General features: G+C 39.4%; 1 protein-coding gene across 1 annotated transcript in view; it reads right to left on the reverse strand.

The window, feature by feature from the left end:
• Positions 1 to 13,509, reverse strand: part of mcph1 (microcephalin 1) — a 35,597-nt gene that overhangs the window by 21,130 nt on the left and 958 nt on the right. The window contains exons 2-13 of the mRNA XM_069658434.1: positions 13,318 to 13,361; positions 13,126 to 13,217; positions 12,895 to 13,013; positions 12,691 to 12,775; positions 11,745 to 11,856; positions 10,968 to 11,099; positions 10,785 to 10,865; positions 8,781 to 9,944; positions 7,582 to 7,697; positions 3,421 to 3,458; positions 3,142 to 3,304; positions 2,982 to 3,059 (exon numbers count right to left, since the gene is read on the reverse strand). Coding sequence (XP_069514535.1) covers positions 2,982 to 3,059; positions 3,142 to 3,304; positions 3,421 to 3,458; positions 7,582 to 7,697; positions 8,781 to 9,944; positions 10,785 to 10,865; positions 10,968 to 11,099; positions 11,745 to 11,856; positions 12,691 to 12,775; positions 12,895 to 13,013; positions 13,126 to 13,217; positions 13,318 to 13,342 — 2,205 coding nt within the window. The 5' untranslated portion in view covers positions 13,343 to 13,361. The remainder of the gene's footprint in view (positions 1 to 2,981; positions 3,060 to 3,141; positions 3,305 to 3,420; positions 3,459 to 7,581; positions 7,698 to 8,780; positions 9,945 to 10,784; positions 10,866 to 10,967; positions 11,100 to 11,744; positions 11,857 to 12,690; positions 12,776 to 12,894; positions 13,014 to 13,125; positions 13,218 to 13,317; positions 13,362 to 13,509) is intronic.

A 13,509-nucleotide genomic window follows, 5' to 3' on the forward strand; every position in this document is an offset into this window, starting at 1 on the left:
CGGGACGTTCGAGGGTACAATTTCCAGGTCTAGAGCTGCTGCTGACGCCAGGACACGATTCCTTTCCATCGTTCTTATGTTTTCTTTGTAAAAGAGCAAATTTCAGGCATACAGAGCAATTTAAACAGTTTAACGGTCACTACCGAGGGAAGCAGAAGTGCCGTCGGAAAACGTTTGTAACCTAGCAACACTAAGCGCTAGTGAGAAGTGCTCCAAAATTATAGTCAAGGTCGCTGCCAGTGCAAAACACGTTAGTGGACACAGGCTCTAATTCTGCAGTTCCCGTATGCTCATACATGTTGTATTTATATTTTTGTAATGTTCCTTTAAGGCAACAGCAAACAGAATCCCTAAAGAAGATGGATTTCTCACCAGGAAACACTGGATTTACATTTTTTAGACTGTTTGAATGCAATGCTCTACCAGCTGTTATACACCTGAAGTTGAATATTAAACACGACCACAAGGCAGAGGGGCTTAAGACCCCAGACTTAACTCTTAAGCCCCTTTCCACAATATCTCTGTTCCACAGCAGAACCATGAACAGCCTGGTGAACGCACAAATGCAAGATCTTCACAATTTACCAGCAATCTTTTTATCATTTCTAGAAAAAAATAAAAATTCTACAAGCTCCAAATTTGTATATTTTTTGTTGTTGTTAAGGACACTCACAACAATTAAACTACGCAATTGAAACTTAATTTGTAAACCTTCACGAGAGCGATACAGGCTCGACTAATAATGGGCAACATGGATCATATCCTGTATTCCATTGTAAGTTATTTTATATGTATTTCTTTTGATTGGGCAAATTAGTTGAGACAGTGTTTATGGATGAATTAACTAAACGGGAATGCCTCGTTTTGGCTAAATTAATGGATTAAATACATGACAAGTCAAGGTCCAGTAATAAATCATCTGTACATAAAGATCCTCTCACTCCAATCAAGCAATAAAGAAGCAGTGATTTGTAACATTTCACATAATGATCTAACGCAGAGTTTTTAATGGAAAGTGACAGCCGACAAAGAGTTGAGTTAGAGTTCAAACTGCTCACAAACCGGCCTCATGTGACACGTAGGCTGGAGTATTTTGTCGTACTTCAATGCTTCTTAAATCAGCGTCTACCTTTAATACTAACTGACTCACTAGGCTCAAAAAGGGCACAGGAACTATAGAAGAAAACAGGGAAGCATGTGGTTTACCAATCGCTAAATGCGATGATGAAATGAAGGAATGATCAATGCCAGTGGGGACATTAAAATACTCTCTGTCACGAGTCTGTCACAACAAAAGACATCATGTAATTTCAAGAGGAAATGTGTTGACATTTGTCTGCATCAAGACCGCGTGTCTTCCCTCGCAGCGGCGAGAGAGGACAGTGATTCATGAATGACGAGTTCAGGAAGAGGCAACGTTCACAACTCACACAGGATGCCTCAGGAAAAACAAGCGGACTGAAAATGGATGACCGGCAATAAAAATTAGCAGGTTTCCGACCGACTTCCTCAGCTTTGGTTTGACGAGGGTTTATTAGTTTTGAGTGACAAAAGGGAGTTTTGTAAAGAGGATTTATATACAGGAAAAGAACGATTCAATTAAAGGAATTTAAATCTTAATGCATAATCTTTTTGTCTTAATGCAAAGTACATAAGATTTATGAGGATAAAATTGACACCTGTACAGGAATAAAGTGCAAAAAATGGCCATATTTAATCTACAGGCTGCTTTTTTTGTGACACAATAAGATTATATATTGGCTGAGACATGAACTACCTAAAACAGTCTTACAACTGATGGTGCCATTCTAGTCAATATAGCTTAAAGTCGAGGTGAAATGGAAAATGTCATTTTAATCCTTTTAGATCACACCCTCTGTAATATTGTGCATCTATTTGACAATATAGGCCAACAAAAATACAGAAAATCAATTTCTTCGTATTCTTATATCAAAATCCGATAATTTTTTCTTCCGGTAAAACTAAATTTCACGCGTGCTTATGCAACTTAGCAGCAAACAAGTTCAACCAATCAATCTGCAACATTTAGCCGCAGAGCACCAAGAACGCTTGGTCAGTTAGCTAGCTACTGCGCTGTGGAGAACGTCTGTCTACGCCCACTTCTCAACGATCAAATCAAATCCCTCTAATGATATGTCCCGCCTGCACGTCCTGTTTCACCCGGAAATACGATACGGAAGCTATATACTCCCGAAATGCCGTTTCAGCTTTAAGGTTTTAACCAATGACTGTATAAAAAGATAGACGACGCACCTCCATCTCTCTCATCGTACAAAATTTAAGCCAAAACACCCCTGTGACGGGTGCTGCCATCTTGCACTGGTGATGTCTTTTGGAGCCAGAGATAGCGCAGTCGAGAATGGCAGGTGGAGCTGCTGTAGCCACTTCCACAAAACCAAAACACACACTTAACTTACCGCCGGCAAAGGTCCCTTATGTCGGCTTTTTTAACAGCAGAACAGCTTCTTTGTGTTGGTCTGAGGTTAACGTTCACAGATAAGTAAACATCAATGACTGTCATGATTGTTTTAGTTACATTTCCTCTAGACGTTCCTTCTCTACTCTGCTAATCCGGAACAGATCGGCTGCAGGAGCCGTATTTGTCAACAGAGCTGTCAATCATCCTTTAAACAGCATCAAATAACTAATTGAATACTTGGACGTAAATCAGCATGATAAGAACGAACTATAATGACAGAAACCATGTTTGAGAAAAATTTATTTGGTGTGTATTTTGATTTTATAGTTTGACTCATGTCCCATCTGTTAACATGGAGGAGGCGGGCTTTATGACCTATACTGCAGCCAGTCAGCAGGGGGCGATAGAGAGGGTTTGGCTTTTTAAACAGTCTATGGTTTTAACTAATTAAAAACGAGGTTTAGAGCTAAGTTTAATGCTGGTATCATTACTGTTGTGCTACTACACTAGTGCTAGTATCGGTTCTGGTATTGGTACTGACCTGTGCGGCAGGGAATTGGTCTGAGAGTTCATAGGGCTCCTCTGGAATCCATTGTCTTTGCTCCAAACACCAGAGAATCTATTTGGGGAAAAACAAAAGACAGTATAACACATCATCATCATCTTGTGAAATAACACAATGTAATGTATAAAGTACGTACCCATTCAAAGGAGAGGATCCAGCAGCCTCGAGCTATGCCCAACAGAATATTGAGAGTCCGCCGGTGACCCCCCGACACCACATGAGTCGTGCTCTCACACACCCGGTCAACGATCGAATAACCACCCAGTGTTTTCACCACCTGACAAACTGTTTGCTGCTTCCTACAAGAGGAGAACAGAATAGAAAGAATTAAAACAATCAATAAGACAATCCTTTTTTTTTTACCACCAAGTAATTAAAAGTGTGAGCAACCTATCAAACAGCTTTAAATACTTACTCGGTGGGCATGCTTGTCATGACCAATGTTCTCATACCCTGAAACAAACAAAATACAAACTTATGAGAAGCATAAAATATCTTTTTAACCAATTTTCCTTCAGGGCCATCCACTAAAAAAATCACGAAGAGTTAGAAGTTTGCCAAAAGCTATGAAATAGAAAACAAAGGATGGAATTCTTTAAAGCATTAAATACAGCAATTTATTCTTAAGGCTGATTTAATTAAGGTCTGTGTTCAGCGCTTTCACACCTCTTCTATTTCTGGATGGTCGCTGTAAGCTTCACATTGTGTTGTGTCACAATAACCACACATTTGGCGTCCAATTAAATATAAGTGAAGCAGCTACTCGGCCAAAGACAACAGGATGTAAATCTGTGAAATCAATATAGCTACACTTTGAAGAAGCCAAGTTTATACAGTATGTTTAAATAAAAAATGACTCTTATAAATGTGATGCATTTCTTTTGTAACTGCTGTGAGCTGGTTTGCTGAATAATACAGCACTGAACAGGTGAAAGGATCATTATTCAACATCCAGACAGGCCGTGCACCTTCAATAACCCCACCGGTTGTATGGCTGCACAGAGACCAAAAAGGAAATCAAACATCAAGGCCATGAGGGGAGAAAAACATATTCAGAGCCGCTGAAACAGAACTGTCATTTTGAAAGCTGACGACTGTGGTTCATACAGCCTCGTACTTTGGCTCCAATGCAGCGAGCTATCATCGACACAAACACCTGAGCAGCAGTTACAAACAGGACCACCGGGCCCTTTCCTGTCACACATCTGATATCTGGTCCCCCAGCTGAAAGTCAGAGGTTAAGGCCTGCTGAGCAGTTGTGCCAAATGAATTGCCAAGCCCTGCCCACAGTTGTAAAACATCCCATGGCTGATAAGTACACTATGATGTCATTGAGCTTGTTACCTTCAAACACAGACTGCCGATGATGTTTCCCTCAAAGGAAAATGTTTGATATTCAAGTTTCTTAATGATCCACAGCAGCTTTATTCTCTGCTACACAGCAACAGGAGTGCCAAGAGGTGACAAGAAAACCTGCTCATTTTGAAGTCTTTCAAACGAAGTCAAACAACTCAAAACATGGGCAGCTTCTCTGAAGGTTCCTCAAAGGGGGCTTTTTGCAGCAAACATGTTCTGGCAGCAGCACAAGAAAACAGGCACTGAAGAATGAGACGCACATAATGAGCCTGTGACAAAGAGCTGGTGTGAACTGCAGCACGGCCTCTGAGCACAAATGAAGGAAATTCTTCAGTGTTTGACTGCGTCTCCTTGATGGCTGCTGCTCAGAGCTGACTGAAAATTACGTTTTTCAGATAGGTGAGGATCCCTGGGTTCCTACAAAAGTCAAAAGCCAATTAAAAATCACAGTTATGAGGGTACAAATATCACTTTCCTACTCATGCCTAAAGAGCATCTCACATAAACACGGTATGAAAAATAGCTGCTCTTATCAGCTTACATGTGAAAACAGTCAAAGCACCTTACCCGACTCTAATCATTGAAAGATCAGAATACACCAGTTCACCTTCAAACCAAAGTTCATCCACTATCCAACAACGACATGATTCATTTATAGAAATGATAATGTTATTGACAGATTGGTTGGATATTCTTTTAAAGCATTTACAGGGCATGTTTTTGTTGTTATAGAAATGACAGTAGAAGGATGGCAGGAAAAGAGTGACGGAGAATGACCTGCAACAAAGACCCCCAGCTCAAACAGAGAGACAGTGGGGGGTGTTGTTCTTGGTTTGATGACATCTTTCTTAAATGGACACAAGTGAGGTAAGAGAAGATTAGGGGTAGAAAAAGGTGATTGATTTGCCAAAAAGTTTCATGTACTTGTACTTTTTACACTATTTTTTAAAGTCAGTAATTTCACTTATAGCCTACTTAAGTGTGTTTAAAATGAAGTAAAGTAATTCGCTACATTTGTGCATGCATCCGTCACTAAGTAAAATATTTATCTACGGATATTGCGAGCTAGAAAGAAGAACTGACTTGGACCAGATGCCAATCAAATGCATCGCATCAAAAACAGGCCAATCAGATCAAAGTTTCATGCATCGTGCGAAAACAGCGAAGGAGAACTGGGCTGCAACTGCTAGCCCAACGCATAACGTTAGTGAACTATGAATGGGACAGAAGAGAGTCTGGATGAAACACCACCTTTGACACAGACTGAAGTAAGTTTTTGGTTTAACCAGAAACAGCCGTCAGATCGCTCTCTTCAAAGCCACCAGACTCCATTAAGAAAAACAGTCATTCTACCTCGCAGAGCATGGGACTAGCTGGTCTACCGCTGCCTCGATACACACCGTAACACATGTTAAAGCATGTTTCCAACTAACCCTTTAAAACACCACACAATAACAGAAACAAACTGTCCGATCGAGGCGGCGGTTGACCATCAGCAGCTCCTGTGTTCTGTGAGGTAAAATTACTGTTTTTGTCAATGGAGTCTGGTACCTCTGAAGAGAGCTATATAACTGCTGTTTCTGGTTAACCAAAGGATCTTACTCTTTGGCAAAAGGTCCATCTCTCGTCATTTTGACACCAAAACATGTAAACATAGTACTCTGTAAGTGAGCTACTTTTAACTTTTACTTGAGTAATTTTTTACACAAGTATTTTTACTTTTCCTTGAGTACAATTTCTGTCCAGTAACAGTACTTCTGTAACAAAACTTCTACTTGAGTAGAATGTTTCAGTACCACAAAGCCACTCTGGGACACATCTACATTTATCAGGGCTTTTTTCACCATGTTTTTATCTATATTAATTCCCCACACATTTTGCAGGCGTACATGAACAAGCAGCCTCTAACAATAATATGAATACAGTACAACATAGAACCATACCATTATGATTCAGGCCACAGAGGATAAAAAAAGGCAACAGAAAGCAGACGCCAGCAGGGTCCAGCCAACATCATCTACATGTATACTTGAGCATTTGTATCCTGCTAAAAATAAGCAAATAGAACATAAATAATTCTGCTAATTTTTGTATTCAATACATGTAATCTGATTCCATTTTAAGAATACCAGAATAAACTTTTAAAAGCCATATTGTCTCGATGGCAACGGCACATTTGCCCCATTTTCACCCAAAGAAACGCGACATGAGCGGCATCACTCTCGACTATCTGCACAAGCTTGGGGAGCTATGCAGGTGTGACCTCAGAGAACTTATCGTGGATGACTGTGTTCACACATCCTGCCTCATATTTGGACATTCATCTTTTATCAGAACTAAGAGAACAACTACGACATCTCTGTACTCAGCCTACAATGGTGTCAACCCATAACAGATCCCTGGGGGAGATGACGTCATGTTTGCCTTTTTTTTTTCAGATACAGCTTGTTGAGGTTACCAGCGTAACGAAAACACAGCCCAGGTGCATTTCACAGGCGAGGAAGTCATACGCTACCATCACAGAGCTGAAAACACAGGAAACACTCAGGACCAGACACAACCTCTTGTCTAGATGCGTCAAACGCCGACGGCTATGGAAGTGTGTGACCTTATGGAGGAAATACTTAAAAGGGAATAACACACACACGTACTTGATGTTTAGCTCACTGTGTAAACTTCCTATATTACAGAAAACTATGAATGTCACAGGGTTTTGTCAAAGGCTGCACCTGCAACAGCTTTGGAAGATAAAAAGCTTAATGAAGAAAAGGTAAAGAAATCTATATTTATAGATTTTTTAAAGTAGTTCAAGACAATGCACGGTAAAAAAAACGCACAAGCTTGAAATTATTTGATAAAAATGTGATAAACTCAAAGTCAACTACATGCAAATTAGCTAAAACAAAAGCACAACTGTTAAGAAAGTATATAAATCAGCACATATGATATTTGTAATTAAAAGACAATGTGATGTAATGTCACAGCAGTATCTTTAATGAATCAGGTAGTTCCCCACTGGTTACTTAATACTCTTAACTTCCTGTTTTTGTATCCATTTCCAAAATATTTCCCTGACACTGTACAAAATGTAACACTAACATAGATTTGTAGGAAAACGTTCTATTCAGTGCCATTAAAGAATCTAATTCATTATTAACTGTCATTAAATTTTACACTTTACAATTCAATCTAGCTCGAAACAATAGAGATGCTTCCTTACCGTTGTTTTGTTGACCATTTTCTGAGGACTCAAGCTGATTTGCTTCGTGGGATTATCTTCGCCTTCAGAGGGTATCTCTGTCAAACCAGCTGCAACTGTACATTCATTTCCTCTACCTACGATGCAAACAAGAAAAATAATTGAAAACAGTGTGGGGGGATGTCACTCGACCTCCTTCACAGCAGGCAGTGTTTGTGTGTGTGTGTGTGTGTTTGTGTGTGCATTCATGTATGTTCATCTCTGCTGTGATAAACTTTCCCTGAGCTGAACACTAACATTAAATAGTAAGTTATTTTAAAACCAAGCTCAACCTCACTGCTACCAGAAAAATAACAAATAAGTTGCATACATTGAAATTAATCATAATATTTAAGAATTAACTTAACTAGATTAACGAATCACATTTTTTCAAGTCTCATATATTGTTAAAAATAAACTCCTTTTAATAAAATGTTAAATATGTTGAGATTTAGAATCCCTTTTTATCAGCAGCTGAATTAATGGAGCAATCTTTGATCTAAACGTCTTTAAAACAGCCACATCACCAACAAAATCTAAAACACAGTATTGAATACTGCTACTTTGCTTAATTTAGCAGGTCTTTTAATACATAAACTAACATTACATCTAAATTACAATTGTTTTCTGACACTTTTTCAACAGCAATAAAAAAGGCTTAAAGTCAAAAAACATATAAAATGTGGATTTTCCACCCAGAACTTTATCTAGGTTTGAAACTACGACCTCTTCAGGGCCTTTGGGGATTCAGGCCTCAGCGTGCAGCCTGGCTCTGACACATATTGTCAAACAAATGCTACGTCAAAAATAAGGAATTGGGCCTTTAAAAGACAAACAAAAAACACATAACAGAATATTACGAGAATATTCAAATTAAAAGGCCTCATTGATTAACGTTGAATTCTTTATTTTTCCCTTAAAATGTTACATTCACACAAAAAAATCCACCTTCAGAAAACTAGCTGGAGTTTCAAGTAAATAGAAAATATAATGTTCCAAAACTTTGGAAGCACATTTATCAGGGGTTAAAGGCAAAGTTACAAACCTCAACGGTTATGAAAGTTCAAACACCTTAAGTAACATGTTGTTCAGTTCATAATTATAGAGAAAGTAGAAGAAATCTGTTTATTGGGTTCACTGTTCTGCTTTCACTTTCTTAATACTGGCGGTTTACTACTCACTTTTCAAGCTATGAGAAAGGTCACTGACACCAGAGGTTTTCTGCAGCTTTAACTCAAGGTTAGCCTCTGATAGCTTTGTAGGCACCGATATTGACGCTCTTCTCGTTTTTACTGCAGCACTTGTAGTTGAACCAGTGCTAGTAAATGGCAAGGTGCTTTGTCTTCGCCGTTTAGCCTGAGGTTTGGCACTGGCACTTGAGCTATCCGGAGTGGGCAGAGATTCCTTAGCATCCTGTTGTGGATCACTCTGAGGCCTGCTGCTTGCATCAACCTGCTGTTGTTGATGTTTGCCACTCTGACCTCCTTCCAGTTTCCTCTTCTTTTTACTGTTCGATTCAGATCCAATACTTTCACTTCTTCTTTGTTTCCTCTTGTTTGGGACCGAGCCCAACTCAAAAGGAATCTGAAAGGAGGCGTCTCTCTTCGCAGGTAGATCAGGCAACACAGGTGTTTTTGATCGCCGGTGGTTAGCAGGGGAGAAATAGTCCTCAAACACACTATCACCTCCGTCAGTGGAGCAAGAAGCAACACTTTTAGAGTCACTAGGCACGGTGAAAGATTGTACCAGGGCAGAAAAAGATTGTCTGGCTCGTTTGGGTACTTTCTGTAAAGGAGTAGAAGTTTCTTTTGACAGTTTAAATGCAGCATCACCGAATGTTGCTGGTGGTGAGAGGCAACTAGGAGAGTTCACAGCTTTAGGAGGAAAATGAGTCTTAGTATCTGTAGAGGATTTAGCTGCTTTGCCTTTCCCCTTTCCCTTTTCAGATTTGTTAGGCGATGGGCTGGGTGGTTTTATCTGCGATTGTCTTTTTTCTTTATGCTTGATCTTGTTGTTCGATCTCTGATCCTGTGGAGAACTTTCTAACAAACCTACAGATTGTTTTTTATCTGTTGCCTTTTTTCTGACTGAGGTCCTTCTTGAGTTCTTTTGTTTATTCCCTTCTTCGACCTCTTTGTCCATAAAGTCGGGACATTTCAAAGGACTTGGAAACCGTTTTGGCACATCTCGGCAGGGCGATAGCCAGGGCTTGTCAGAGCCTTTCCTGTGGCGCCGTCTAACATGGTCATGGTCAGTAGCATCAACTTGTTTCCTCCCTTCTTCCTTATCAGGTGAGTAACCAGGTTCAGCAGCAGAAGCACTGGAGTCATCATCCGACTGGTCATCTAAATAAATGAAAAAAATAATAACAATTAAAACTTTCGATGAATCTTTTAGCCACCTTCTGTTTTCTGCTTTCTTGTGCGATTCACTGCCTTTCCAATAGATCTCTATGACTGATGAAATATATATAAAATACAGGCAGCTGCTAGCACTTTAAGTTTGTTTCACTTCATTAAATGAAATACCTTGAGTTAAAAAGTGACTGAAAAAACAGCAGCTCATATTGCAAGTTACATAAACCAAATAAAACTTTTATTGCTTCTCCTACCACTTAAATCCCTGGAAAGGAAACTCGGCACCAACTTGGAAAATATATTCTTTAGCCCCGAACTGAATATAAATAACTAAAGGCAGGTTATTTGTTTAAAGGTGATACACTCCAAATCTCTCTTGCTCTTACATCATTTGAATGCAGTGCTGGTAAGTCACTTTGCATAAAAGAATGTGTCAAATGCATGTAAGTTCCCATCTGTCTGTCAGAGCAAAGCACTGTAAATACCTGACCAAAGAATTTAATGCAGCTTAAAAACAGTGGGATGCAAAGGACAAAAGATCCACAGATGCACACAAAAAAAACATCTGAGGAAAATAACAAACAGTCTGCGGTAGGATTTTTGCAGACCAAGTCTTGCCTATGTTACTTATTGATTACTATATTGATCAGTTTGTAGGTTTTCATAACGATGACTCAATAACCAATACGCTTAGTTAGGATTTTGAGAATTGTGTTGTTAGTCCTCGCCATTTTCCTTCCTCATAAACACCTCCTACGTGCTGGGAAAGATAAAAACTACACAGAATTTTCAGTTGAGTAAAAACAGAATCACATCCAATTTTCTTACACTTTAATTTGAAGACAGTTGGTGTGCTCCCGAGAGAAGGTTTCAATCCAGTGGGTGAGCAGGATTCAACCATCTGTGAAGCTGAAAGACAGTGACAAATATTTAAATTTCTGGTGAATTTTTAACATGCTGAAATATTTTCCTTTTCAGTTCATCAGCCTCCACAAATGCTGCTGCACATACCTGTGGGTGACAGGTTTTCCCTTTTCTCTTTCATGTCTTTCAAACGCTGTGCCATATAAGCTGATCTTTTCAACCCAGGGCTGTAGACGATTCCATTCTCCTCATCAATAATGATGGGCGACACATCTGTAACTGTGGATAAAAACATAAAACATCAAACTACATACTTTTGTTTTGAAAGTTTCTTAAAGTAATCGCCTTGAAGATTTTAATTTAAACAAATATCTGTTAAGTCTCTATCTGTCGCCGAATGAGGTAACACAATGGTGATTGAGCCTATGGCCCACTGATGAAAGCCTTTGCATTTGCAGTACATAGTAGAACTACGGATTGGGTGTCTGTGGCGACTTTCGCAGAACAAATCACAAACGGCGCCCAGTTAGTGACATGTCTTCCATCACCCAGCAGTGGTTGGTCTGCCAGAGAGGGTAGGCGGAGCTAAGTGGCTGCTTTTCCGGTCTCTGCAAGTGCTGCGAGTGAACAGTAATCTACTATGGCTGAACAAACAAAGAAAAGATCGATGACTACAGATACAACTTCAACAATAAGTGAAAATCCAAAGAAAAAGGATTTCGACGCTCAGATGAAGGCAAACAGTCTAAAAAGGAAAGCGGCCGTCAGCCAGGAAAATCAAGAGTTACAACTGTGACGGAGGGAGGCAGCCGTAGATGTCCGGTTAAATTGGGAACTGTCTAACAGCAATTACCATATTTTGCCATTAGAGAACGAAACTGAAATCTTCGAGATTGTCAGTTTAAAGGTGTAATAATTTCTTACCTAGAGGTTGTTTTTGAGGTAGGCCTTTCATCATCTTGTCTAGTTTCTTCCTCATCCGTCTGTTGTTTTCAGGTGTCTTCTCTGGAGAATCTTTTGGCTGCATGCAACGATGCTACGTAAATCAAACACAAAAACTGTCTTGAACAGGAAGTAAAAGGAAGTGATTGATTTCAAAGGTTGCACACACTGCTTAGAAAAACTGAACAAACTATTTTGTCTATGCAACGTAGGTTATAATTAGAGATGAGGATCCAAAATAATGGGTAACGTTTACAAGCTCTCATTGTCTACTCTACACACATACTTGTTACACTAAATTAACTTGATAAATAACTTAGCAATATTACTAGTTTATTTAAGGCAAAAAACATGTTTGTACAGCACTAGTTGAAAGCTTCTGGTGCCACACAATGTTCACGTTAACCTAAAAGCCTTGTTAAACACATTTTGAGGTTGAGGTGTGTTGTTTTTATTCAAGAAGTATCAACATTTCAGTAGGACCACTGTAACCAGGGCGGCTGTGGCTCAGTGGTAGAGTCTGTCATCTCTCAATCGGAAGGTTGGGGGTTCGATCCCTGACTGCTACAGTGCCATGTTGAAGTGTCCTTGTCCTTGTCCTTGGGCAAGACACTGAACCCCAAATTGCTCTCTATGTGTATGACTGCATAGATCCTGATTGGAAAGTGGCACTTAGGTCATTGCAATCAGTGTGTGAATGGGTGAATGAGACATGTAGTGTAAAAGCGCTTTAAGTGGTCAGACTCGGAAGACTAGAAAAGCGCAATACAAGTACAGATTACCACTTGACACCTCGTTTACAGACTTTGGTCAGTGACCCACAATCAGCATAATGCATGGCTGAACAAATAATGGTCCAACACTGATTTACGACAGCTTAACCTGTGACACCAACTGAAACATCCTACGTAAGACTGACTCATCTTACTTTCTTGTTTTTCAACACAGGATTGCTTTCATCATTCAAGGCCGGAAACAACTCCTCATCCACACGCACAGCATCTTCATAACACCTGAAAATCATTTCACCAAAAATAAGCCACATCAGCAGAGTGGAAAATCTCATAAAACTCATAACAGTACAATCTAGAGAATATCATTTAAAGTACACAGCTCTTGGTGTTCTTCTTACCTGCCGACCCAGAGAACAGAAACGAGCCTCACATTACTTTTCTTGGCTTTCCTCCATGTAGCCGGATGACCGTTCTTGAAGATTACATGTGTGACTTGTTTATTGAATGTTTTTGATACCTGTAGTAGAAAATGTGTAGAGGTTTTTGCAAAGTAATCATAGTTTGTCTTTAAATGCATGTAGTGTAATACAGTATGGTGTAAGTGTGCATTTTATGCCCTGCAGTCTCACCTGAGCTCCCATTTCCTGCAGCTGCTGAATGAATGGTTTTGAATAGTTTGCAGTTTTGTCTGATGACCACACATCAACATAGGCGACAACATCTGCACACAAATTGAAAAGAACGAAGAGTCATAAAATTAAACAATAAACCATAAAGTTGCGCCTTTATAACTGCAGTAAGACTAAGATGATGTACAATACCTTTAAGAATGGGACTTGTGGTCATTACTGGCTCCAAGATTCACCTAAACAAAATCAATTATGGCAATATTTAGATGGAGAACAGCTTTCACAATCCACAGGAACTGTTTTTAAGACTGACATCACATGCTTAACACACACTGGACTGGACTTTTATATTGTCTGTACACTGCAATATTTTTAATTTGATAC

Source organism: Semicossyphus pulcher, unplaced genomic scaffold, assembly GCF_022749685.1.
Source record: "Semicossyphus pulcher isolate SPU_LCO1_2020_fin unplaced genomic scaffold, fSemPul1.0.p SCAF_12, whole genome shotgun sequence".
NCBI lineage: Eukaryota > Metazoa > Chordata > Actinopteri > Labriformes > Labridae > Semicossyphus > Semicossyphus pulcher.